Below are 26,443 nucleotides of genomic sequence, written 5' to 3' on the forward strand. Positions count from 1 at the left end.
AAAAATAAATTTTTTTATGTTCATTATGATCATATCTTTAAAAATTCCACAATTATCATGGAAACAATCACTTATTAATAAAAAATGACTGGATATCACTAAAATGTCATCTAAATAACCATCCAAATCTAATAACAGCCACCTTCTAATTAGCTAAACAATAATAAAATGAGCTTATTCAAAAATAGTTTGGATTGTGTTCTTTTTATTAAGTTGAGATAATCATGACAGATATTTGTTTTTTGGCAACATAGCAAATTTTAATTTTAAAATGCAACAATGATTAAAAATACTGTAAATGTTGTTTATTCATTATCTGTGCTGCATTAGAATTTGAGGCTGAAATTCATGGCTGTATTTTGTGTCAACAGTTTAGTAATCCTGGTGGAAATTAAGTCAAAATAAATGTAAAATTGATGAAGTATTAGATAACATTGACATTGTGATGGCTAACGTTTTAAAAATGTTATACATTTAGTAGTATAACATTTTAAAATGTTATACTACTAAATGTATAACATTTAGAACGTTATACTAAATGTATAACGTTTTAAAAATGCTACACGTTTAGTAGTATGCATTTAGTAGTACTAGTTCGAGCTACATAACATCAAATTATTTTCAAAATGTAAATAATGGACAGCCTTGAGATAATATTAAATGTATGCCATGAGTGAACAGATTAAACTGGGTGGATCATGTTTAACTTGACTGTGCAGCAAGTGAAGCAAATACTAGTATACTAGCATCGTGAGCGAACAACCTACCTTGCTGAAATAGGGAAGACAACTAACTTGATTGACAGCTGCGTGGGCCAATTACAATCCGTCTGACGGAGGCTCTTTAACGCTTCTGCTAATGGTCTTTGTGTGAAGGCGGGGAGGAGTTGGCTCGGTTATGCTGCTGATTAGCAACAAACAGAAGGTTACGAGTTTGAAAAATTGGATTATTTCACTACCAGACTGGCTTTGCGGCAGCGAGAAGGGAGCGAACTATGTCGGGTGTGTGACCGCAGCTTGTTGGCTCGCTTTTGAGCGGAACCGGCGGTGATTTGTGAACATTTGGAGCCGCTACGGGGAGACAACCTCGCATTTAGGTCGTTCAAGTGGCGATGCTGAGCTGATAGCTGCGTCATCATGTTGCTTCCGACTCGAGTTGGCGAAAAGAAATCTCAACTTAACGCCAGAGGTGAGGCTGCCCGCCGTCATCCTACCCCGAAGGCCACTCCCGACCTCTGAAATAGATGGAAGACGGTGCGAGGTCGGCGGTGAAAGCCTGTTTACGTGGTCGTTGTGGTGACTTTACATCACTTGGCTCGGCGTTGTTGGCGCGATACTCTCCTGGCTTGCATTTATTATCTCCACTTGGCTGGACAAGTCAAACATTTCTGTCCTGCTGAAGTTCCCCTTTACGCTTAGAAAACCGCAGAATTGCTCGGAAATGTGACCAAACAGAAAGTGTAACTGTTTCGTGTGTATCTGGGGTCGTTTTAGCCACATAGTGAGAAGTGATGCTCTCATTGACAGCTAACATACAAAGCGTCCAATGAGAAGCTGCTGCTGGATCCCATCTGCTCTGCTGAAGAAAAACATGCCTCGATGAGAGACATTATGGTTCATATCGACTAACTAGCCCTGTACGGTTGTGTCAGACTACTAGCAGGAGGTCAGATAGTATTGGTTGGGTCGGTGGGCTGTGATCTTCTGTCACCACATCCACGTGGACTTTGTTTCAGGTCGGTGGGTAAAGTTTAGCAGATAAAAAAAAAAAGGTGGACGAGGGCTGATTGACTAGAGGAAGTCAAACTGGACAAAGTTGCATCCTCGTATCGGGATATAAAACCGGTTAAAATGGCCGGCGACTGCACCCACACCGGCTCTCGTTACGCGAACGCGGAGACGTTTTGTCCGTCCAAGCCCTCCATCTGGTCGGATGGAGACCGAGAGCGGCCCCGGGAGATGGAGGAGTCGGTGGGGAACTCCAAAGGGCGTGGACCCCCAGCGCGGTGGTCGCCCAACTTTGAGGTCATAGACGGGCAGCTGTACCGAAAGAAGCTGGAGAGAGGCTACATCAACTACCGGGAGGTTCTGAATGAGGACCGGAGACATGAAGCCATCTCCACCTTCCACCGGAGGCGACCCGGCCAGCGCCACCTCTCACTGGAAGAGACCTACAAATGCGTGGCTGAGAACTACTGGTGGGAGGGTATGATGATCTTCATTTGCATCTGACTTCATAATACTTCCCTGACTGTGTAGACAGCCTGGCAGTCTAAACCAGGGGTGTCAGACTTATTTTAGTTCAAGGACCACGTTCAGACCAGTAAAATCACAGCTTAATAGCCTATAAATAACCACAACTCCACATTTTCCCTTTGTTTTACTTAAAAGTGGATTCTAAAAATGTCCACTTTAAATGATTTTTTTACAAGACATTATGAACAACCTGAAATTTCATAAGAAAACTAAGTTCAATTTCAACCATTATATCCCTAAATTTATAATTTACACATTACAACAACAAAGGCTCTACAAAGGCACAAAATGTTTAGTCATCTGAAAGTGAGAAATGTAATATTTTACTTTTTGATCAAAAGAACAACAAAAACGAGACAAAATATTCCAAAAACAAGACACAAAACGACGAAAGTGAGAAAGAAAATGACAAAAAAAATAGACAAACTATGCAAGCGAGACAAAAAGGAAACACAAAACAACAAAAACGATACATAAAACAACAAAACACGAGACAAGCAACAAATGCAGGACAAAAAAGAAACAACAACAAAAACAAGACAAAATATTGGGGGAAAAAAAGGACACAAAAAGAACAATGAGCAATCTAGTATTTTACTTTATGATCAAAACAACTTGCTAAGGTCTAAAAATTATTTTTAGATTTATGGTTTTACAAATTTACAATCTGCAGTGAATGTCTTCTGTCATTTTTTCACTTTGAGGGCCAGATTGGACCTTCTGGTGGGCTGGTTTTGGCCCGCAGGCCGTATGTTTGACATCCCTGGTCTAAACCATAGTTAAGTAGAAGGTTGATTCATTCCTTAATGCTAGAAAGCGTACACTGTGTAACGTAAACAGGAATTTAGCAGAATTATACTATCTCTTCTTGTTAATTTCAACTTAATTCACCCTAAAATATGTAGTTTTTATTTTTGCATAACTTTAGAGGCTCAAAAAAGATTCTAAGAAAAGGTTTCTGCTTGGAGATGATTTGATTTGAACTGATTTTGATCAATCTACAGCTGAGAGGTTAACCAACTCATCCCATTTACAATGAGACCACTTTGTGTGCCAGTTAAGATGTGGTTAATCCTGGTTGTTTTTTTATGTGCAAAAGTACACTTTTAAACACCGTAGTTAGAAGCAGCCTTGCCTGTTGACTTTATCATTAAATGAGTTCAACACATGCAGCAGCTGATTAATGTCAAATAAAGAACTCCTTAAATTGAGGAAATGTAAACGCAAGAAAGCAATACGATCTGTGACAATTGTCTGAGAGTCGATAGTTAATTCAATTTCATGTTTTATGTTTACTCAAATTTTTTTGGCTAGTTTTACGTTTCAGAACTCACAAGAAGACACTGAAATATTATTCAGCCCAAATTCAGTTGACTCATAATTTTAAGGCGGCAGAGGAACTTTTTCTACACTGAACACACTGATTTCCAGTGTGGCCACATGACAAAGACACTAATTGAATCAGTCTAAGATAAAGAAGCCCATTCAGACATGATTGATTGGTGTTAACTGTGGTTTTTACTTACCAGTGAGATACTCCCTTTCGTTTCTGGTTTTGATGAGGGTCAGAAGGAAGTACTCAGTGTTGCTGGAGCTTTGACCCTTTAGGATTAAGCTGCAACAGTTCCTACCTGTATTCTTTTGCCTTTTCTTCTAAAGTTTGCCCAACTGTTTTCTTTACAGGAATGTATTTCCAGATCAGAGATTTTGTCCTGGGCTGTCAAAACTGTCAAAGTCAGTGCAGCAAGAAATCAGAGGTAAGAGCAGGCAAAAGTCAGAAACCAAACTGACAGCAAACACAGTCCTGAGGCCTTTTTCCTCATCAGACTCTAAGCTCCTCTCTGTATCTACCGGTGTCTTATTATCTGCATCTCACACTTTTTCATTTACACTTTCTCACTCATTGTCACACAATCTTGCTCTCACACTTGTCTTCCACAAACGCTTATGTATGCTCCTGTAACGATGCCTCTCTGTTGGTTTTTCTCTCGACGCCTTTGCCTCTCAGGAGCTGTGCGGCAGACGATGTGTCACAAAGACGATGGCGTCACACAGCGCCGACATGCTGAGCAAGCTGAGGAGTCAGCGGGAGGCGGGGCTCTTCTGTGACATCACCCTGCGGACAAACGGACGGTCCTTCTCGGCCCACAGAGCCGTCCTGGCGGCGGTCAGCGATCACTTTCAGGAAATCTTCACGGAAATGGACTCGAGCATGAAAGCAGACATAGATCTTACTGGTAAGATCAGACACCTCGAGGCCAAACTGACCTAGAAAACATCACTATTTGAGCAGTGATTCAGCTCAGTGGCTGGAGGTCGACCTGAAGACCTTACTGAGCCCGTGCCCTCTTCCCTCATGAGTCAATGTAGCCCCAAGGACAACAAAACTATGCATTTGGGTGGTAGTGTTTCTACACTACTCAGTCAGTATTTCCAATCTAAACACGAGGAAGAATGTGGTGGTACTAGTGTTAGTTTACTTGATTGTATAAGAGCTTTTGAGAAGGACGTACAGCTCTGCAGACCACCTCCTTTCAACGTCTTTTATATTAGAAACTGGAGGAACTCCATTGAAAAATTTCCAAATGGGACAAACAGTTCACTTCTACTTAATGCAAGTGATTAGCAGGGGTAATCTAACATGTCTCTCACTCACATACATATGTTAAGCTTTTATTGTATGAAATACTAAGTTCAACACTGTGAATGAGTTTTAGGAAAGACTGAAAATGTACACTATTGTCCACATATATCACATGTCTTAGTGTTGCATTCAGACACGTAGCTTCTGACATTGTAGGACAGCTTATTGTATGTCCTATTTTTAGTTTAACTTAACCCAAGCCTTATTATTAACAAAATTAAACTCTTGCTTATTAAATAGGACGGCAATTAATAATAAAAAATGGCCATTATAATCTCCCAGCACTGATAGTAACATTCAAATTGCGATGTTTATTAAATCACCAACTGTCCAAAGATGGTTAATTGGCTTTTGTATGTGACTAAGAAGAGAAGAATAAGCACCACCTTTGGGGAAGCTGGCTCCAGCAAATAAACATTTGGTGGTTTTGCTTTAAAGGGATTGTTTGGTTCCTAAAATACACGCCAATAAATTCCCCGGTGGCCAACTAATAAACTAATTGTTGCAGCTCCAGTTTGAAATACATTTGAGTACAGTCAACAATGTGTCTGTAGTGCTCTATAATTAGCATGTTCAGGCTACAACAAACAGTGGGGTCAGTTTTCATTTTCTGCTGGTCTGGTAGTGACATATTTATCAGCGACTGATGACTGCTTGAAAGTGAAGCTGAGTAAATTTGCATCCACATGAGAATTGTTGACTCGAGCTGACAAGGTTTTTCGTTTTATTATTCCTAAAACAAAAGGTTGTAAGAAAGTGAGAACCTGTCCTGTCAGGCAATTCAGGCAAAAGGAGGCCTGATGAGATGGGTTCAGATTGTCAGTTTACGATGTGACTTTGAGAATCCAGATCCTGAACTGAGACAGTGGCATAGTCTGTCTTATCATTTCCTTACTGTATGTCTTCAGATGGAATTAGAAGTGTCTGATTAAAGCAGTCACTATATTGTCTTCTACTCTTCTCTGTCATTACACTTTGCCCCCTCTTGTACTGCTGTCCCTCTGATCCTCTGTTTACACGGAGTAGCTTTCATCTCACCCACTGATTGACGAGGGTCCAGCATTTCTAATTAAAGACTTCCTTTTTTCCCCAGGTTTCAGTGAGGACAGCCTTCTGTCTCTGCTGGATTTCTCCTATTCCTCCACTCTGTGCGTCCGCCAGGAGGACCTACCTGAAGTCATCGCCATGGCCCGCCACCTGGGCATGTGGCCTGCAGTGGAAGCCTGTTCTGCCCTCATTAAAGAGCAGGAACAGCAACTCCATCTCGGCAAGGGCTTTACTTCGGCTGGTGCTGGTGCGTGCCAAAACCGCCATCGCCTACAGAGGGAAAGCAAAAGGAAAAGCGTTTTGGAATTGGAGGACGACATGAACGACAACTTCAGCCTCACGCTGGATTCATCGGATGACTCTTTAGAAGGAAGTCCCAGACACAATTTGCGCAGAATGCCAAAACTCCAAGGACATAACAGCCTCCCTCTGAGCCCCTCACACAGGATGAAGCTCATGGATTTCAAGTCTCCCTCGTCCAAAAAGGCCACTACACCTCGACACACCATAGCCTCCTCACAGACGCAGAATTACTCCTCCATACCTCCGTCAAACACCCGTCTCCTCCGCTCCACTCCTGGAGCTGCCAAGGAGGTTCAGAGATCGCTGCCAATGCCGGAAAGCCCTCGAAGGAACAAAAAGTCTCGCTCCATCACGAAGCTCTCGTGCTCCTCCAGATCGAGGCCCAGCGCTGTCTGCAGCCCTGTGAGGATTAAGCAAGAAGTAGAGGAGGTTGGAGAGGATGAGGAGGATTACGCACGAGCACAGGAGAAATACAAGTTGATGAATGTTCTGGGGCTTCAGAGGACCGCTCTTCTCCCCAGACCAGAGGATCTGATTGGCTGGAGACAAAAGAAACGTCTGAGGAAGCTGAAAGCCAATAACTATTCACTGACCAAGCGCCGGAAACCTCGTTCATCATCCCCAGGACTAGCATATGCTGACGTGACACTGTCGCTTCCCCTCTGTAACCCCGTTAACACTCGCCTTCTAAACAAGTCTGTGAAAGCCAAGCCTGTGGGTTCAGTCAGCACCGAGAAGATTACAGCAAAGAGACCAAGCGCTTCACAGCGGCGTATTCCTCCCAGTGACAGGAGCATGCGAAGTAAAGGAGTGTTACCAGACATGTTCCAGCCTGCATCCAGGCCTGCCTTTGAGGGGAGGGAGCTCAGACGGTCTGTGAGGAAGGGTGACGGCGCCCACCCTCACACCCAGCAGCCTCTGCGACGCCACACCAGCAAGACGGCTGTGAGAAACACAGTCAGGATCAAATCAGAGCCAACTGAATACTGTATCTCAGGTCTCAGACTTTCTTCAAACAATCACCGTGCCCACACGCCTCACAAAGCTCTGCCTTCACAGAGGACACAGGCCAGAAGTAAGGTCACTGTAGAGACGGTCAAAACACTGCGTTATAACAGCGGCCGACCGGCAACAAAGGCCAAACTCAGACGGGGCTCCACAAGGGAGGTGGAGAAGACAAAGTGTAAACCCAGAGAGGAGGGAAGAAAGGCAGGGAGCCAGGGGATGAGAGGGGTCATGGACACTAGACCAAAAGTCAAGAATAATGACACTGGTGCGCTCCCTTTTTCAGAGCATGCACCTCCGCCGTCCATCTACAGCCACCCTCTGTACAAAGTCATTAAAGAGGAGCCAGCAGAGCCTGTGCCAGTTGTCGGACCATTCCCCGATCCACCCTCACCAGACCTGGGCAAACGGCAGAGCAAGCCCCCCATCAAACTACTGGACTCAGGCTTTCTGTTCAGCTTCTGTCGGCCGGCGGGGGGGCCCATGACAGGACTGAAGAAAGAAGAAGAGAGCGTGGATATATGCTTAACTCGATCTGTGTCACAAGTTGGGGAGAAATTTGAAGCAAAGGAGTCCCCACACAGGACCCTGCGAGCCAGAGGGCCCCCCATCCTGCCGGTGGTGAAGAGGGAGAGGGAGGAGAGGAGAGTGAGCCAAGGCAAGGCTCAGCGACCCAGGACGAGCTCCCGAAATGCCACTTTGCGTCTGGCCAAATGCAATGCTGGGTCAAAACCTGCACGGACCATGCCAAAGGTATATAATAGGGCAGTTAGTGATATACGATCGTGACTGGGAATCCTTTAGGGACCATCATGCATCTAGAAATGAGTAATTGAATGCTGTAGAGACTTACTAATGTCACCTTCCTTTATATATCTAGATTTAAAACTGCACCGTTTTTAGCTTGAAACATTGCCCTTAGTGTCTAACCAGTGAAAGCAGGGTTATGTTTGCATCCACATAATTTCAGTAAACTCATCCATGTTTGTTTTTCCCACAGCAACAAGGTAAACTCCTTGCTCTGAACAGCCGGAGCTGCGTCATGATGGATGCTGTTCATCGGGCACGACTAAAGCAGCTCCGAGGGCCTCGCAGTCAAGCCCCCAAAGTTCCAAAGACGGCCCATGCCTGCCTGCAGTGCCCAGCCTCCTACAAGGACTGTGATGCTCTAATTATGCATCGCCTCAGGCACATCGAGGGCAAGCACTGGCCATGTCCGGTAAGCACTGGATTCCCTAAACTTGATATGAAGCAGCAAGAATCTGTAAACTTCTACTGCCAAGCAAATTTGACATGAATGGAGTTAAGTGAGGTATTTAATGGGTTTCCACCTGTAGTTCGGTTTATTCCTACAAGCAAACCAAGAAGTAATGATGTAGACTAACAGTGGAGACAGATCGGAGGTTTAGCTGCACTTTGATTGTCATGAACACACTCTTTGGTGACAGGTTTCTTGAAAATTTGGCATCACAATACATCAGCATAAATCCTGTGTCCTCCTCTGGTCATTTCTGTGCCGGTAACTCTTTATGGTTCTGATTCTGTGCCCTGTAGCTCTGCAGTAAGACGTTCTTTCGACTGAGGAATGTACGGAACCACATCCGCACCCACGACCCCAAGTTATATAAATGCCGGAGCTGCATTGTTGCCGGTTCCTGAGGCAGTTATGGCACTGAGTCTGAGATTGGTGAGTGTGACGCCCGGAGCTGCCTGAGACTGAAGATTTTACAAGTTCACTAGTAGTCCTTAATTCAGCCATTAGTCGAGTAGTTGTTGCACATTCATAATATGAGTTTAATTATCTAAGTATATAGTTTTGAGGACACCAGAAAATGATTTCATGGGCTGATGGACATTGATGCTAATTAGGCTAACCTTGTTAACACTATGCTACATAACAGATGAATACAAAACTGCAGCTAATGATGAACCTTTAAAATGTAAATATTCCTGCATGTCTGCATGAAGCGAGCAACACCAGCAAAAAGATTTAGTTGGGTTGACAAATGTCAGAAACTACAGGACCCGACTTTAGCGCTGATATGAATCTGTACTTGGCCCGCACTAACCTCGTGTTAACAGAGAGGCTTGGTCGCTGCGTCGGTGGTCCACCTGACTGCTAGAAAGTCTATAAACTTTTTAACAGCCATGTCTGCCTCTTTACCTGACCTCTCCCTGTGCTCTGCCATTTGGAGTGACCATGAAAGTGAGCTGCTTACATGTTCTCACACTGGACCACCGAGCTCCACCTACTGCAGCTGCAGGGCCTAATAACTTTACTGACAGAAACCCTGAGTTTGCATGTCACCTTCTTTGCGTTGTGCTTATCCCTCTGAAATGATCCCACACTTTGAATTTCCTGTCCAACTTATGTAATTACTGTCCAAAAACTGCAGGGACCAGCCATGTAAAGAAGAGTTTGTCTCTGACTGACTGTTCGCTTCCTGGAGGTTAAACTTAGAGGTTTTTTTATTTCCTGCAACCAATAAACCCATCAAAACTTGCTCAACTAGGACTCCTCTCAAACATGTCTGCAATTACAAGGAAGTCTTGGTCACACCTCAGTTGCATTCCAATCAAGTGCACATCAGTTGCCTTGTCTGAAGCTGTCTAACAGGTGATCATCTTTTCCAAGAGGAGTAAAGTGTGTATTTAATCTTCACTTTCTGTGTACATCTTGCAGAAAGCGCTATCGATACCCTGCAGCGCAGCGTGATCACATGTGCTCAGCACCTGCATTGATTCTCTTTACAGGACTTTGTTTCTCAACACTCGTTTGTTTTCCAGGATGAAGACTGCCAGTGTCTACCACCAGCGAAGAGGCTGAGTCCAGAGGCACATGATCGATCAGCAGCTTGTACATAATGCATCCGTCACACACAAGCACAACGGTCTGTGGGAAGGCATAATTATTCTCGATTCTAATCATTGCTGTCGTCAATGATTGCTAAAGTTATTTAAATAACCAAACCAAGGTTGCTGTTCCTGTTTGCTTTTCCGTAGCTACAGAAGGTTAAACTTGAACATTACACTCAGGGGGCAGGGGAGCTGATGCCACGGTATAAAGTGATCTAACATCACGGTTGTGTACAAAATGAAATGTAAAGTGATTGTTATAACTATTACTGCTATCTAGTGTTATCTTTATTTTTCTATGTATAGATGAATTTTGAGTGCACTTATATCATAGCTAATGTTGTCAACCTAAGAAGTGGTGATGAAATTGAAGGTTTGGAGTTCCGTGGTGGGAATACTTGAAGTGATGCAAGTGCTGGAGGGAATACTTGAAGTCAGAGCGGGGTCTTAAGAGTGAGCCTGTCCTTTGGGTGTTTCAGTGGGTCTTTGTCCTTTGGTGTGCTAACTTTTAAATGACTTGACTAGTCTTTCCCTCCTTTCGTATTGATCTGCTACTCTCACCTAATCCATGAGTTGGGGGGATTTGACCTGAGGGGGTGGCATGGTGACGCCGCTGCATGTGTATTTGCAGGCCATTTGTAGTCCACTGTCTTTTCTAAGGCTGCCAATTTTAAAAAGGGAAACGTGTCTTGTTTTTAAATGTGAATTTCTGAATAGTAATCAACACAACAGTGTCATTACAGATGTTTTATTGATCTCCTGTTCCACTTTAATCCAAGACAAGATGCTCGTTTTATTCTACTTCAAATTCTCCTACTGAGTAAATGCAATGTGTGCACATACAGAGATGTTTATGTTTCACAAATTGATTTTCAAAATAAATGAGCTGTCTTTCTCTATCTGTTAAGACTGAATATTTTTTTTGCCTTTTATATCCTCTTACTCTTGTTTTAAGTGCAGCTGTTTTGATAGACAGATGGAAAAAGGGGATTGTAGCCAGTTACTGAAATAAGGTCAAATCACTGAGTTGGAAGAGTTTTATCCCAAAAAATATGGCCATGATAGAAGAAGTTCAAGTGGTGTAGTGTTTTGTTGCCTGAGAAATGGTGGAACATTCTTCCTGCTTATTTACATCTCCTCATTATTTTTTTTTTTTACAGCAAGTGTCAATTTTTAAGCAACGACCAACTGTCTTTTCGTCTTTTACCCTCCTGTTGTCTTCATTTATGGGCACCAAAAATATTGTTTCCTTGTCTGAAAAAAATCCAAACATTCATCAAAAAAATTCTGAAAATTTGCAAAACCTTCAGGAAAAAAAATTCCGATAATTCCCTAAATGTTTTATTTTTAAAAATCCCCCAAATTTGGCAAGGAAATTCTTGTAAATATTTGCAAAAAAAGAGTAAAAATCTTCCCCAAAAAATCCTAAAAATACCTAAAGTGATGTACACATCAGTAAAACTTCTATTTTCTTTAAGAACGTTGACAAAAACGTGGAGTTTTTTTGTGAATGTTCTTAAAGAAACATTTTTTAAGATTTCTTTTTTCTCCCAAAAAATGTTGAAAATTTTCCCGAAAATGTGGACATCAGTAGTTTCACTGCAATTTTTTTATTTTTTTCCACATTTTGGAACTTTAATTTGACCCACAGGACAATGCGAGGGTTAAGGGGGAAAAATGGCAAATATTTCTTAACCCCAGCTTCTCAAACATGAGAATTTACTGCTTTCCCATCTTAACTGAATACTTTTGCCATAATTTATCAGTAAGTAAATAATCTGTAAATGCAGTCCTATGCAGGAGATATCATTCATCTGGAGAGGAAGTGTGTTTTTTTAATAGTCTAGTTCCTTTCTCAGTGTACTGGGGTTGTTGGGAGAGACTGGATCTGCAGTAGGTTGAGTGCAGAATTCATACAGACAGCAGGATGTCGGGGGGTTCTGTCTGCTTAGGTCATGATCCAGGAGGGATGACGAATAGCTCCAGACATGAATCACGCATTTGCATCTTTTCTGACTGAGTCATCTGCAGTAAAAGTGGGGGTCTTTAGACATGCATGCGTGTCCAAAGCTGATTTTATCCAGAAACATGCACAATCTGTACACTTATTTGCATCTTAAATAAATCTTATACACGGTTGCTGTGCAGTATTTCAATCAGTCAGATATGAATCAATGCATGATCTGATAGAGATCAACACATTACACAGCAGCAGCAGTGCAGAAAATTAACTTATGAGGGATTAAATGGAGAAAATGTTGCTTTTTCCAGAAGCTGTTTTACTTGCTTTCTTCAGACTTTTTTTTTTTCTTAGTATTGTTTGTTTTTAAACTTTTAAGTATTATCAAAGTTCAAGCCTCTCTTGATGCTCCCATCACTTTGAAACAGGGTAAATCTGGACTCATCAGACGACATTTCTATCCTCAAAGACGATGGTTCACCACTATCCTTCCAGATTTTTATGAGTTGGACGGGTCTTAACCCAAGTTAAAAAGTTTTTGCAATCTCCGTTGTTTTCTTTGCTTGATGCAGATTAACATCCATTCCACGACCACAGGATATGTTTTCCAAAATGTTTAAGAAATGAGAAGCTCCTCACTGCATCAGCTGGAGTTAAATAAGTTGTTGCAGCTGAAACGTATTCATCACTGCAGTAATTATCCAGTGGAAGGCCCTTACCTGTTTGCTTAGTTATATCCAAGTGGCGACTTCTTGTTTTGGACAGGCAGTGTATTAGAGTGACAGACTGCATTGGTGTGGATGTTTTTGAGACTTCTTACAGCTACAAATGCATGGTATGTACAGAAAAAGAATTAAAGAGCCCATAATATTTACTTTTACGTTGCTGTATTTTACAGCTCTTTTGTCCACACAACAAGAAGCCATCCTCTCCTACAGAAAACGCTGCTTCTTACCTAGTTGAAATGCGTCATTTTAAATGCAGGCTTTTCTCCTCTTTATGTCACCATGTAACACATTTGCATAATGTCTGTTTTGCCTGCCAATTTGGCATGCCATCAAACCAAAAATGATCAGTTTCTTTATAGCCGCACTATAGTTCATCATACCAGCTCACAAAAAGAGTGTCAGAAGTACTGCAGCAATGTTAGACGTGGTGTTTTAGATCTTTAAAGCATGTAAATATATTAAAGTAAACAGCTACCAACACATTTATAAACCTTTAAATGTGTATAATATTGGCTCTTTAAGTATCGAATGCAAGATAAACATATGGAATATTTGATGCTTATTTAAGTTGAGTTTCATTTGTGGATGAGATTTTTTTCACAAATCATCACAAATAATTGTCGATGTCTTGTATTTTGAAACTTTCCCAAGTAAGATGCTAAATTGTCTTCACAATTCTGTCTTCTTGAGCCCAGCGCAGAGGATGCATGTTGAAAATGAAGTGTCCTTAAAGAAGGGACTGAAACCGGAGAATCTCTGCAGCTGAATCCACATCCCGCTACTGTACACACACAGAAAAAAGAGCATTTTCCAGCAGAGAAATCGCACTGTAACGAGTACACTCATTAAACCAGACAAAGAGAGGAAGCAAGGAACTCTTTATCGAGTCCACATTCCTACATTTCACTTCCTTGTGTGTGTCTCCTAAAACAAAAATATGATCCGAGTCTCATTACCAGCTTTGATTTTAAGTGAATGAATACGTATTTGCAGTAAGATTTTGCAAGATTTTTGAAGTTGCTCTTACTTTCAAGTTGTCCGATGACAATCAGTACCCAAACCTGACACTAGATGGCAGCCTACACTAGTGGATAACAATGGCTGCTTGGTAACAATAAGACTACAATGCAAAATGGTTCCAGCAATATAAACCTTTACCTCTGAAAACCTCAAGACACCCCCAACGTGGAGTGTCTGAGCACGGGTGGAAAAAATGACGAGAATGGGATTGTTCTGAGCATCTGATTACTTTTAGCTGAGCCTAGAAATGCTAATTACCAGCACATTTAAGGATATAAGGACTACATTTCTTTGTAAAAGGCATCACGGGGACAATTATTAAAACTGCAAAGAGGGTTAGTGATTGCAGCTGAAGCACTGGTAACCCTCAAAGGTCAACAGTTGGTGTGTTGTGAATGCCTGATTGCAGGAGAGGAGTGAGCAGAAGGTGGGATTACACGGAAAGGAAGACAGGGTCTAATGACAGAGTGTTGGTGTTGGCATTAATTAACCCAAAAAACCTGGAGAGAGAGAGGGGGAAAAAGCAGTATGTTAATGTTAACCCTGCAGCTCCATTCGCCCTGCAGCTTATTATAGAGTAAAACTCCCAGTGCCTTCACACTGCAGCATTATTCGGGGGCCTGGGTATACTTTTTCAGATTCGTAACCAGCGGGACTTTACTTGGGTTACCCTTGCCCTCCACCAGCGGCTGCATATGTGGGCTTATGTGAGTTTAGGGAGCCATGGAGAGTACGCCCAGGAACAGCTGACAATTTATGCTAGTGGGGCCCCCACATTCTCAGAGAGAGGGAGAAAGAGAGAGAGAGAGAGAGAGACAGGGGGGAGGGAGGAATGAGGGAGAAAGGGAAGATAGAAGGGGAAAAAGAAGGGGTGAGAAAGTAAGGATGGGTGGGAGCAGAGGAGATATGGGGTGGAGGGAAAGAGAGAGAAAGAAAGAGAGAGAGAAAGGGGAGGAAAAAAGAAGGGGGGCGGGAGAGAGGGGGGAAAGGGAGGCTGTCTTGTTTGTAGCTTGTCAGCAATTGCTTGAGACAAGCTTCCCCTCCATGTGTGAAAGCTACTTGGCAGGAATGCTTGGACCGTACCAAGTGCGGCCAGGCGAGAGGGGGGTTCCTGCGGAGGAACAGACCCGGATTGAGGAGCCAGTGTGTGGCTGAAGTAATCCTTCGGCAGTGTCGGCTCTTTGATGTTGTATCTTTGTGGATGTGTGTGTGTGTGTGTGTGTGTGTGTGTGTGTGTGTGTGTGTGTGTGTGTGTGTGTGTGTGTGTGTGTGTGTGTGTGTGAAGAGAGAGAGAGAGGGGAGGGAGGGAGGGAGGGTGTGTGGGTGTGAATGGGGCTGGAGAGAGCGTTTCTGTATGGATATGTGTCTCTCTCTCTCCCCCAGCAGCAACAAAAGAGAGGGAATGAGACACCCCCCTCTGCTCTCTCTCTCTCTCTCTCTCTCTCTCTCCCTCTCTCTCTCTCCTCGGCTCTCAAGAGAAAGAAAGCAAAAAAAAAGGAAAAGAAGATGATGAAACCTGAAGTGGTCCTGCGGTGTGAATTGTGTGCATGCATACACACACACACACACACACACACACACACACACACACACACACACACTCACACACACAGATGTTCCAGTAGTGTGCATCTGCATATGTGTGTGTGTGTGTGTGTGTGTGTCTCCAATTTAAGCTGTTTACTAACAATCTGTGTGAATCCTGTTTGTGCTATTTTTGTGTGTGTTTCGCCTCTCTTCTGTGGGTGGGTTTTTTTTTCCGCTTTTTTGCATGCATTTGCGGTGTGTTATGTGTTTTCTCCCCAGTAGGGGCTGTTATTGTCTTAAGATTGTGTGCATGTGTATGTGTGTGTGCGTGTGCACGGGGTCACTCTCCAGTAGCCTGTTGCTTTCTGCTCCTGACTGCCTCTACATCAACAGGAATGCAGACTGGAGATGGATTCCTGCAGGATTCCTCCTCTCCGGGTTCATTATTCCCACTGCTGCTGCTTGCTGAACAAACACAAAAAGAGAAGCACACACTTTCTCTGCTATCTGCTGACACAAACATCCATCTCATCCCCCCCAAACTGACTCCCATCCTAATGATAAACCACGAATGAAAACTTGACCAACTTTCTCCTCTCCCCCTTATCTTTTTATTTTTTGGACTCACTCCCCTATCTCTCACACTCTGCTGGGGTTTTTCACTTTCACACTCATCCTTTTTTTGTGGAAAAAGCAGTGAAGTTTGAGAATGTCCAGTCAGCAGCAGCAGCAGCAGCAGCAGGCTACTGAAGAGCAGTGTCCTCTGTGTTACACAAGGAACTGCAAGCTGCTCTTATCCCTTCACCCCCGCTCATCATCTGTTTCCAGGGCCTGTGGTTAAAAAAAAAAAAAAAAAAAAGAAAAGAGAGAGGGAGAGAAGGCCAAGAAATGGGATGCAATTTTAAATGAATTAGGCCGTGAATAATTTTCAGGATGTCAAAATGTATTGGGGTGAAGGCGTTTATGTAATTGGAGCACTTGGTTCGCTGGTATACAGCTCAAGAGAGGAAATTCTTTATTAAGGCTGGAACGCAACCGAACGCACGCAACCCGTAATGAACGTGCACACGCAGATTCACATGTCTAATCTGTGCACATATGCGTCGGCACACACCTACGCCAACACCTGAGTGATGTGGCTGATGCACTCGGGCTGTGCTGACCTCATTTACATGTCCTCTTGAGGAGGTGTGCTGCAAAGAACGGAGGCAGAAAGACGAGAGGAGAGGGACAAGGAGAAGGATGGAGAGAGGAAGTGATGATAAAAGGAGGAGAGTGGCGCAATGAGACAAAAATGAAGGGGAGGAAAGGTTGTGAGGAGAGGAGAGGGTGAAATAAACAAAGTGTGAGATGTAAAAAGAAAAGAAAAAGGCTAAAAGGAATAGAGGGGGGATGAGGAAATAAGGCAGCGAAAAGAGGAAGCGAGGGAGGGCATTTGGGGAGGAGCAAAAAATGGGGTGTAAAAGGGGAGATGAAAGAGAGGGAAAGTTGAAAGGTAAAAGGGGGTGGAGAAATGAATGAAGACTGTGGCTAAGGAAGGCAGGGATGGAGAGAGGGAGGGAGGGAGGCTGGTAGAGGAGGGAGGGAGTGAAGGGAGGAGGAGGAGGGTTGATCTCTGGGGTTTGAAGCACATTAGTATTCATGGGGAAGAGGAGGCCACAGACAGCAGAGAAACAGAGGGACCAGACTGAGAGCAGCAAACCACACACACACACACAAACACACGCGCACATATACATAAATACACTGCATATAAGCCAGCGGTGACACATCTCCGGTGCGTACGTGCCCACACACACATCGCCTATGCATTCATGTGGTCTCAGATGCTACAGTGGGGGGGCCGGACCACTCCTATGTGCACACAAACATTCAGGGTACGAGCTAAAAAGGCAGCGGAGACGACCGAGCTCCGGCTAATATCTACAGGTTGCACGGATTAATGTGGATGCAGGCCCTGAAAAATCCTCCCAGGAGATGGTTTAGTGGTTGAGGCCTCTGAAACCGCACGCACCCCTGCTGGCCTCAGATCGAATCCCGCTTCAGAAGCGTATCTCCTGTGTTTTCACCGCTCCGCATCCCTTTTCCTCCCTCCTTCTCTGTCAATAAAGGCAGAAGATACCGGAGGGCTGCAGATGACGTCTGCCTTGCTTTGGCTTTCCTTTTTTTCCTTTCTCTCTTCTTTTCCTTAGACCTTAACTGTATACCTACGGACGCCGGGAGAGCAGCGAAAGGAGTGCAGGTGATTCATTTCACGGTGGGAGAGACGGGCTGGGCTGAGCTCTGGGGAGAGGGCTGGAAGACAGAAAAGATTCCTATCGTGTTGGAGGCCACTTGCTGAACACCTCTGATGGTGGCAGGAGGAGAGCAGAGAGGGAAGGGGAGGAAGAGGGAGAAGCGGCAACACTCTCTGGGTGTTCTATTCTTAGGCTCTCTCTCCTCAGACTTCGGGTGGATGTGTGTGTGTGTGTGTGTGTGTGTGTCCGTGCACAAGCGTGTGTGGGCGGGCAGGTGGTGTACAGCTGACAGTTGATTTGCTGTGACACCAGACACACTGGCTGCCTTGGACTCCCATGGCCTAGATATCAGAGTCTCCTGGAAGCCCCTCACACTCTATTTCACACACACACATGCATGGTCACACACACACACACAAACACACACATACTTAATCACACGCTCATCTGTGTCACCCTCGTTTCTTTCTTTTTCCCTTTTGCCCCTTTCTCTCTCCCTCTCTAAGACCTACATATCGTTTTCTGATTGGCAAGCAGGTGGTCTCCACTGAATGTCCTTAAGGGTTCGGAGCGGGAAATAAAAAAAGAAATAAAAAAAGGTAAAGATAACACCAACAGCAAGCAAGAGTAGTGAAAGGAAAAGGGAGTCGGAGACAAGAGAAGAGGAATTGTGAGGAGGGAGAAACAAATAGAGTGAAAAGAAGGGAAATGGAGAGAAAAACAGAGAAAGGGAGGAGTGATAAAGTGCAGGAAGCTGATAGAGAGAGAGAAAGAGATGGAGTGAGAGGAGAGAAGAGAGTGAGATCCCATCATGTAAACAGACTGAAGCACCACATAGAGATGGAGGAGGCTGTTGCCATGGCGGCAGAGGCTGCATCCTTTTGTTAAAGATGTCACTCAGGGGGAATCAGGGCTAATGAGGAAGGACTTTGCGCCTGCGTGTGCGCGCGGCTGTTTAGTCAATGTGTATCTGAGCAACACGGTCTGCTGGTATTCTTGAGTGGTGGTGGTATAATGGTTTCACTTCAGGAAATAAAAAAAATTGAAGAAAAAAAGTAGAAAACGATGGGAAATGCAGTTGAGAGCAGAAGGATGAGTGGAAAATTAAAAATAGAGGAGAGACGAAGTCAAGCAGGGGTTACACGGTCCATGTAGAGAAATGTCAATGTCATTGGCGAGAAGGGCGTGAGGCAGTGAACTACACATGAATGTAAGTGTGTGTGTGTGTTTGTGAACTCCATTGAGAATTAGGGATGTGTGTGTGTGTGTGGTTTGGTGTGGCACTGTGCTGCGTAGGTGGTTTGTTCTCTGTGCTCTTCATCTTGCTGCAAATTAGAGAAGAATCAAAGGGAAACAGGTTTCATTTAATCCTACCCTCTCTGTCTCCCTCCATCTTTCTTTCTTTTTCTCTCTTTCACTCTCTCGTCTCTCTGTCCTCGGCAAACAGCCTTGAGCCTCCCACAGAGTGAATGCAGACATCTGCCTGCACTTTCTGTCTCTCTCTCTTTCCGTCTCTCCCTCTTTTCTGTCTTAGAACCAACACACAAACATTCACACATACGGAGCATTTGTTTCGCTGTCAGCACCATCATCAAAGAGAGGGAGAGAGGTCTTTGTGCCATTCTACTCCATTTCCCACTCCTCACTCCTTTTTCTTTTTCCCCTTCTGTTTCCCCTTCTACCAGCCCTCTCTTTATTCCTGATCTTCCTCTTTTTCTCCCCCCCCCCCTTCTTCTCCTCACTCTCTCTTCCTCTTCCTCTGCCTTTATAGACAGGGATAAATAATTTGATCTGGAGGGTTTTGAAATTCCACCACTCTGAGAGGCGTGACGTTAATCTTTTATTATCTGCTCCCTCATTCTTCCTCTCCCTTTCTTTTCCATTCCTTTTTCTCCTTATCTCTCTACCAGACCCTCCCACCCACCCCCCCAACACCTTCCACCCTTTCTCTCTCCCCCCTCTTACCCCCAAAGCCTGTCCTTGCAGTATTCTAATGATTCATATTTCACATCCACTGCCTTTTCATTTAGCCCGTCTACACCGCTTCAGGGACAGCTACTCACGATCTTAATTGACTGAGGAGATAGAGGTGGGCCGGGTAGGTGGCAGAGGTAGAGCCACCCTGCGAACCACAAACAAGCGTACACGGAGGACGGTGGGGGAGGCAGGCGTGTGCGCACATACTCTCTGAAGCATCCGCACAGTGGAGCAAAAACACATCAATGCACGGGCAGGCATGCAGATTTGCACACTGTGGTAATTAAGCTGTCGATTTTTCTTAGGGTCAAGGGAGTGACGCAGGAGAGCGGAGCAGAAATGATGATGTGAAGGGAAGAGGATGCTAAGACGAGGAGAAATGAGAGGACTCGCCACCCTCCCTTTCTCACCTCTCTCTCTCTCTCTCTCTCACCCTCCCACCTCCCCCCAACCCATCTCTCTGTCTGTCTGTGCCTCTCTTTGATCTCAGCCTCTGTCCCACACTGCATATTAAGATGCCCGGGCCCCTGTTTGGTATTCTGAGGCGGGCACCAAGATGCCAGTCTCCATATCCTCTCCTCGCTTCTCTCTGAAAGAGAGCAAAAACCCCTCTGTCTGTCTCAAGATGCTTATCCTGCTAAATGGGTCTGAAATAGCTGGAGAACAGGGCGGGGGAGTGGCGGCGGTGGCAGGGGTGGAGAAGAGGGGGGAGAGAGATGCACGGAGAAGGGGGGAGAAGTATTAGACACACCACAGACGGGGTGCAGGGGAGGGAAGGGGAAGCAGAGTGATGGGGCTGATTTTAGCTGAGAGGATAATTAAACGCTATTATCACAATGGGCCAGTAATACAGCCAGCCTGTACATAGAGAAGCCAGCCCTCCCATGTTTGCTTCGCTAAAAGGAGGGAGGAAGGAATGAGGGAGGGGAGAGGAGAGGAGAGGAGAGGGAAGCACAGATTAATAGGCAGAGGAAGAGCAAGAGAAGCAGAGGAGGGAAAGACAGAGAGGCACTGAGGGGGGAGAGAGGGAGACAGACGGCAAAATAGGCAAACAGAATTAGAACGAGAGAATGAGTGGGAGAGTTTAGTGGCGGGGTGATTGCTCAGTGTTTGGGATTAGCATGACTCTCCCTCTCCCTCTATATATGTATCTCCCTCTTTCTCTCTTCCTCTCTCCTTCTATAAGCCCTGGGGATGGCACAGCTTTAGTTAAACTGCTCTATTAAACGGCGCCTGCTGAGAAAATCAAATTATAACTTCCTTTAATCAGCGAGTATCAGTGGCCCACACAGGAGCAGCCGGCTCTGACAGCACACACACAGAGAGAGAGAGAGAGAGAGAGGGAAGGAGACTGTGACTGGAGACCTGAGGGAGGCCGATATGAACCTGTCTCCCGTCTGCTTCGGTTCCCATGGCAACAAGATGGAGTGAGGGGGAATATGGGTTGTGGAATGTCTGCATCTATCGCTTCCTCCCGCTAAGCGTTTCATACACAAAGATAGGAGAGGAGGAAGAGAATGCGCTGAGCGAGTCAGGGCCGTCCTTCTGTTTGGGTGGCGTTTCAAAGCGGGTGCACACAACTCGCAACTACCGCCATCTGCCATCCCCCGTGTGACCCGAGCAGCGCTGTGAAACCACTAAGAGCATCTTCTCACAGGCACAATCCTGAGGTGCTTGAGTATTCACGGCTACTTTACTGTAATCTTACACCCGGGGAAGTATTTTACTTTTAGTTACTGTTTAACCCTCGTGTTAAGTTTGAAAATGTGGAAAAGTAATATATTTTCACCGTGAAACTTCTGATATCCACATTTTCAATATTTTCGGGAATTTTTTGAACAAGAAATGTAAAAAAAAAATGTTTCTTTAATAACATTCAGGGAAAAAATCAACCAAAATCCAGCGAAATTCGCTGGATTTTGGTTGATTTTTTTCTGAATGTTATTAAAGAACACATCAGAAGTTTTACTGATATATATGCAATCATTTTAGATATTTTCAGTATTTTTTGGAAGATTTTTACTCATTTTTTAAAAAAATAATTACAATTATTTTCTTGCCAAATTTGGGGGATTTTTTAAATAAAACTTTTAAGGGAAACTTTTAAGGAATTATTGGAATTTTCTTCCTGAAGATTTTGCAAATTTTCAGATATTTGGAGATTTTTTTTGCTGAACTTTTGGATATTTTTCAGACAGCGAAACAATATTTTTTGGTGCCTGTAAATGAAGACAGCAAGAAGGTTAAGATTTTGCATTTAAACAGTGTTTTCAAACATCTTGGCTTGGAAAAAAATCTGTTTATACGGTGTCTCCATCACAATTCCCAACTAACGTTCATATCGTTAAATTGTTTTTCCAATTACATAATTATGTAACGTAATTGCTGCCTGGATTATGTTCAGAGGAAAAATTCTTTGAGCGAACCCAGCACTACATTTATTTTTCTACAGTTACGTCTGTGGTTTAGGTTTAGGCAACAAAAGCACTTTGGTTTAGGTTGGGGAATATGGAGCAATAGGAGTGCCAAATCAAAATATAAATAAATAAATAAATAAATAAATGTGGAAATATAAAGAGAAATAAATAATTAAATAAATAAATGTGGAAATATAAAGAGAAATAAATAATTAAATAAATAAATGTGGAAATATAAAGAGAAATAAATAAATAAATAAATAAATAAATGTGGAAATATAAAGAGAAATAAATAGATAAATAAATAAATGTGGAAATATAAAGAGAAATAAATAAATAAATAAATAAATAAAAAGGAAAATTTTGTCTTTGCTTTTACCTTTTCTGTTTTTTCCTTTTATTTATTTATTTATTTATTTCTCTTTATATTTCCACATTTATTTATTTAATTATTTATTTCTCTTTATATTTCCACATTTATTTATTTAATTATTTATTTATTTATTTCCCTTTATATTTCCTCAGTCCACCAAGAAAAGGAAAAATGCAAATCAGTTTGCTCTGGGCGGGGATTCTGAACACAGGAGTCCTGCCTGACACCAGCTCCCAGCACGGCTGAAGTGAAGCCATGTCACCGTTGAGCTTCGGCTTATTCTGCCACTGATAAGAAAATAAACATTAATTTACCGAATTAGCAGCGTCCTTTCAGTGTCTGATGGCAGAATCAGCCGAAGTTCCACGGTGACACGGCTTCACTTCAGCCGTGATCGGAGCTGGCGTCAGGACAGAAACCTGTGTGCGGGTACGACTCCCCACCCTGAAAAGGAAGCCCCGCCCAGAGCAAACTGATTTGCATTTTTCTATTTCATGGTGTCAGGCATTATGAAATAACCACCAAGAAATAAAATGCAAATCAGTTTGCTTTCACTTGGTGGACTGAGCTGTCAATCAAATGGCTCTAGGCGGGGCTTCCTCGTCGTTCCTGATCACAGGCATATGAAGAGTAGACACGACACGCCCCTCTGAGCGGCCTGTGATCAGGAACGACGAGGAAGCCCCGCCTAGAGCCATTTGATTGACAGCTCAGTCCACCAAGTGAAAGCAAACTGATTTGCATTTTATTTCTTGGTGGTTATTTCATAATGCCTGACACCATGAAATAGAAAAATGCAAATCAGTTTGCTCTGGGCGGGGCTTCCTTTTCAGGGTGGGGAGTCGTACCCGCACACAGGTTTCTGTCCTGACGCCAGCTCCGATCACGGCTGAAGTGAAGCCGTGTCACCGTGGAACTTCGGCTGATTCTGCCATCAGACACTGAAAGGACGCTGCTAATTCGGTAAATTAATGTTTATTTTCTTATCAGTGGCAGAATAAGCCGAAGCTCAACGGTGACATGGCTTCACTTCAGCCGTGCTGGGAGCTGGTGTCAGGCAGGACTCCTGTGTTCAGAATCCCCGCCCAGAGCAAACTGATTTGCATTTTTCCTTTTCTTGGTGGACTGAGGAAATATAAAGGGAAATAAATAAATAAATAATTAAATAAATAAATGTGGAAATATAAAGAGAAATAAATAATTAAATAAATAAATGTGGAAATATAAAGAGAAATAAATAAATAAATAAATAAAAGGAAAAAACAGAAAAGGTAAAAGCAAAGACAAAATTTTCCTTTTTATTTATTTATTTATTTATTTATTTCTCTTTATATTTCCACATTTATTTATTTATCTATTTATTTCTCTTTATATTTCCACATTTATTTATTTATTTATTTATTTCTCTTTATATCCACATTTATTTATTTATTTATTTATTTCTCTTTATATTTCCACATTTATTTATTTAATTATTTATTTATTTATATTTTGATTTGGCACTCCTATTGCTCCATAGGGGAAAGCTCCCAGTTTTAAATGTTAACAATCACGTTGTGTCTCATGATTCAACTCACTGTGGGATTTTTGTACAGATCCAGACCACTGGATTTTCCCAACATTTACCAAGTGCTGTGAGTGCTTAAACATAACCATAAAACTGTTCAATAACGCTGTAGTCACTACAAGCAGATTTAAAAGAGCAAGGTTGGATATTTTGGCAGAAAACAAACAGAATATGCTGTCAGAGAACATTTCACTGATGTGTTTAAGATCCACATTGTTGTAAATTCTCAGACAAGTAAAATATTTCCTCCTTAAGTTAAATGAAATGTAGAAAGGCCAACATTCAGTTTCCTTTTAAACATACTAACTGCTAAAAATTAGGTGTATACAATGAGGAGAACGTGTTTTCAGTCTACTAAAAACACATTTGCTCTTTAAACTTATCAAAGAGTTTAATTCAAGAAGTTATTTAAGGCCTATAGAGGGCTCAAACAAAACAGAAAAGGAGAAACAACAAGTACAAATTCGAGCAACAGGTCTGCGTTTTCTTCATTCTCATCCTTTTAATTACCTTAAAATCCCTCAGATTAATTTTGTGACCCCTCAGGTTCAAACCCTTCGTTTGAAAACACTCTCTCTTACCTGTATAAAAAGTAGTTAAATAGGATTTTAAATGCAGGACTTGTTCTTGGAGTATTTTCTTATTGCTATATTGCTACTTTTACTTTGAAGGGTTTTATTGCCCCCACCCCCCCAGTCCTGAGCTCAGCTTCTGTTGTCACTGTAAAGGCTTCAGCCATATAAGCATAATAGACTCGTGCAATCATAAATCCTTCTCGTTAGGAGGCGATGTAATCGCTCTCGCCTCTGATTAGTCATTAACAGTCCAGTTAGTGAAATGGTGAGACGCAGGTGGGTGGGCAACTGCTTATATCTCCAGGGTCTGCCTCGACTCGTTAATGATCAGTTAATTAACATTGTTTCAGTCCTCCAGCTTGTTTACACTCACCTGCCACGGGGAAGAGTCAGAAAACACTGCTGCAGGGGACAGTAAACACAGAGAGGAGGGGAACAGACAGCAGCGCAGGAGGCAGGGAATGAGCCCGAGTGAAACTGAAACTTATAATTGAATGCATTAAAATAATTCTGAGCAAAACTTCAACGAGAAAGAATTCACCAAGTGTCTAGAAGAGAGATAGACAGGTGGTGCGAGTGAGGAGAACAGAGCCGAGTGGAATTAGAATAGAACAGACCAAGTGGTAGCATCTCAGTGCATCAGCCATCATTAGGGATCGGCGAGGCTGTGCTTGTCTCTGTTACTCATAGCAACACTGCATACCATGATAATAGGCTGACTGATGATTGGTCAGACTGCCACACTCTGGTAAGTGACCTCACTGCTGTGTGAGTGAGCTCACTGTCTCAGTATTTTGATAACCCAGCCAGTTCCTCTCAGCATCGCCACCAAACCTGCTAATGAACAAACCCAAATACAACCAGCTTCTCCTCCCGCTGTAGGCCAACACAGGAGCCCCGAGGACACACAGAGCCAACCTCCCAGCCCTCCCTCCCAGCCCTCCCACAGCCGTGATCCTCAACTTACTGTGTGTTAATGTGGTTTTGTTAATATTCCACATGTTAATTTGTCACAGTTACTGTCAGTATCCATTAAATGTAATGCGCCTCCAACCGATCACTTCATCCTGTGTCTACAGCATGTCTCCCCGCCATAAGACTGTTTATCGAAGCTTTAAATAATGCAGATGGTAATATGATAAGTGAACAGTCAATGCTGGTGTCCTGCTTAAACACACACACACACAGATGATGCACGCACACCCACACATGCAGGCAGCCAGACGGGATGCGTGCACACAGTGGAATAAATATGATTCAGTTTTTCTCTTGTTGTTTCGGCGCAGCATAGGAGTCTGGATTTTGTTCTACCGCTCCCAAAGTATTCTGGGTTAGTCATGCCAGAGAGTTGCAGTGTTGGAGAGCCAGAACATCGACCTGAAGAGCTTTGCTAGTGTGCATGTCTAATGCAACCCAGTCTGGGAATACTGCCAGTCTACTGTTACTCCACCAGTGGGGTTTATCATACACACATGCACACACCCACATGCTTATGCGCGTGCACACACACACACACACACACACACACACACACACACACACACACACACACACACAGTGCCAGAGAGAGAGGGAGTGGATGTGTGTGTGTGTGCGCGTGCATGTGTGTGAGAGAGAGACAGAAAGAGAGAGACAGAGCTTTGTGGTGTGTCACTGATCTCTACTAGCATGCACAAACATGTCCACCGTAGCCGTGGCCTGCTTGTCAAAAGTCACAAATATGCAGCTCTCATCCCATGATTTTGTGTCCTAAGAGAATGTCATCGCATAAAGCTCACAGCCGTGAAAGGCTTCATGCAAAATGCAGAGGCATGTGGTACGTTAACATGTCGAAAGGAAATTAGGAAAGAAAAAATTGAGTAGCAAACTGGATACGTCACGTATACGTAAAAAGCTACGTTAAGTAGTTTAAGTAATAATCAAGCAAATATGTTAAAAATCCAGAGGCCCTG

At 43.3% G+C, this 26,443-nt stretch overlaps 1 protein-coding gene across 1 annotated transcript; it reads left to right on the top strand.

Moving 5' to 3' along the window:
• The first annotated feature begins 1,009 nt into the window (after nucleotides 1-1,009).
• On the top strand, nucleotides 1,010-11,009 carry si:dkey-229b18.3 (uncharacterized). The gene is made up of 7 exons (XM_022201939.2): nucleotides 1,010-2,205; nucleotides 3,939-4,012; nucleotides 4,264-4,492; nucleotides 5,993-8,007; nucleotides 8,255-8,473; nucleotides 8,809-8,941; nucleotides 10,042-11,009. The coding sequence occupies exons 1-6, from the start codon at nucleotides 1,851-1,853 to the stop codon at nucleotides 8,911-8,913; spliced, it is 2,997 nt and encodes a 998-aa protein (XP_022057631.1). The 5' UTR covers nucleotides 1,010-1,850; the 3' UTR covers nucleotides 8,914-8,941; nucleotides 10,042-11,009.
• The last annotated feature ends 15,434 nt before the right edge of the window (nucleotides 11,010-26,443 follow it).

This window comes from Acanthochromis polyacanthus, chromosome 14 (assembly GCF_021347895.1).
Source record: "Acanthochromis polyacanthus isolate Apoly-LR-REF ecotype Palm Island chromosome 14, KAUST_Apoly_ChrSc, whole genome shotgun sequence".
NCBI classification, from domain to species: domain Eukaryota; kingdom Metazoa; phylum Chordata; class Actinopteri; family Pomacentridae; genus Acanthochromis; species Acanthochromis polyacanthus.

Excerpts from the sequence above, each read along its gene's own strand:
- si:dkey-229b18.3 (XM_022201939.2), top strand. The coding sequence starts at position 1,851 with ATGGCCGGCGACTGCACCCACACCGGCTCTCGTTACGCGAACGCGGAG. Across the intron at positions 2,206-3,938 it reads TGAGAACTACTGGTGGGAGG|GAATGTATTTCCAGATCAGA; the intron begins GTATGATGATCT and ends TTTTCTTTACAG. Across the intron at positions 4,013-4,263 it reads AGTGCAGCAAGAAATCAGAG|GAGCTGTGCGGCAGACGATG; the intron begins GTAAGAGCAGGC and ends TTTGCCTCTCAG.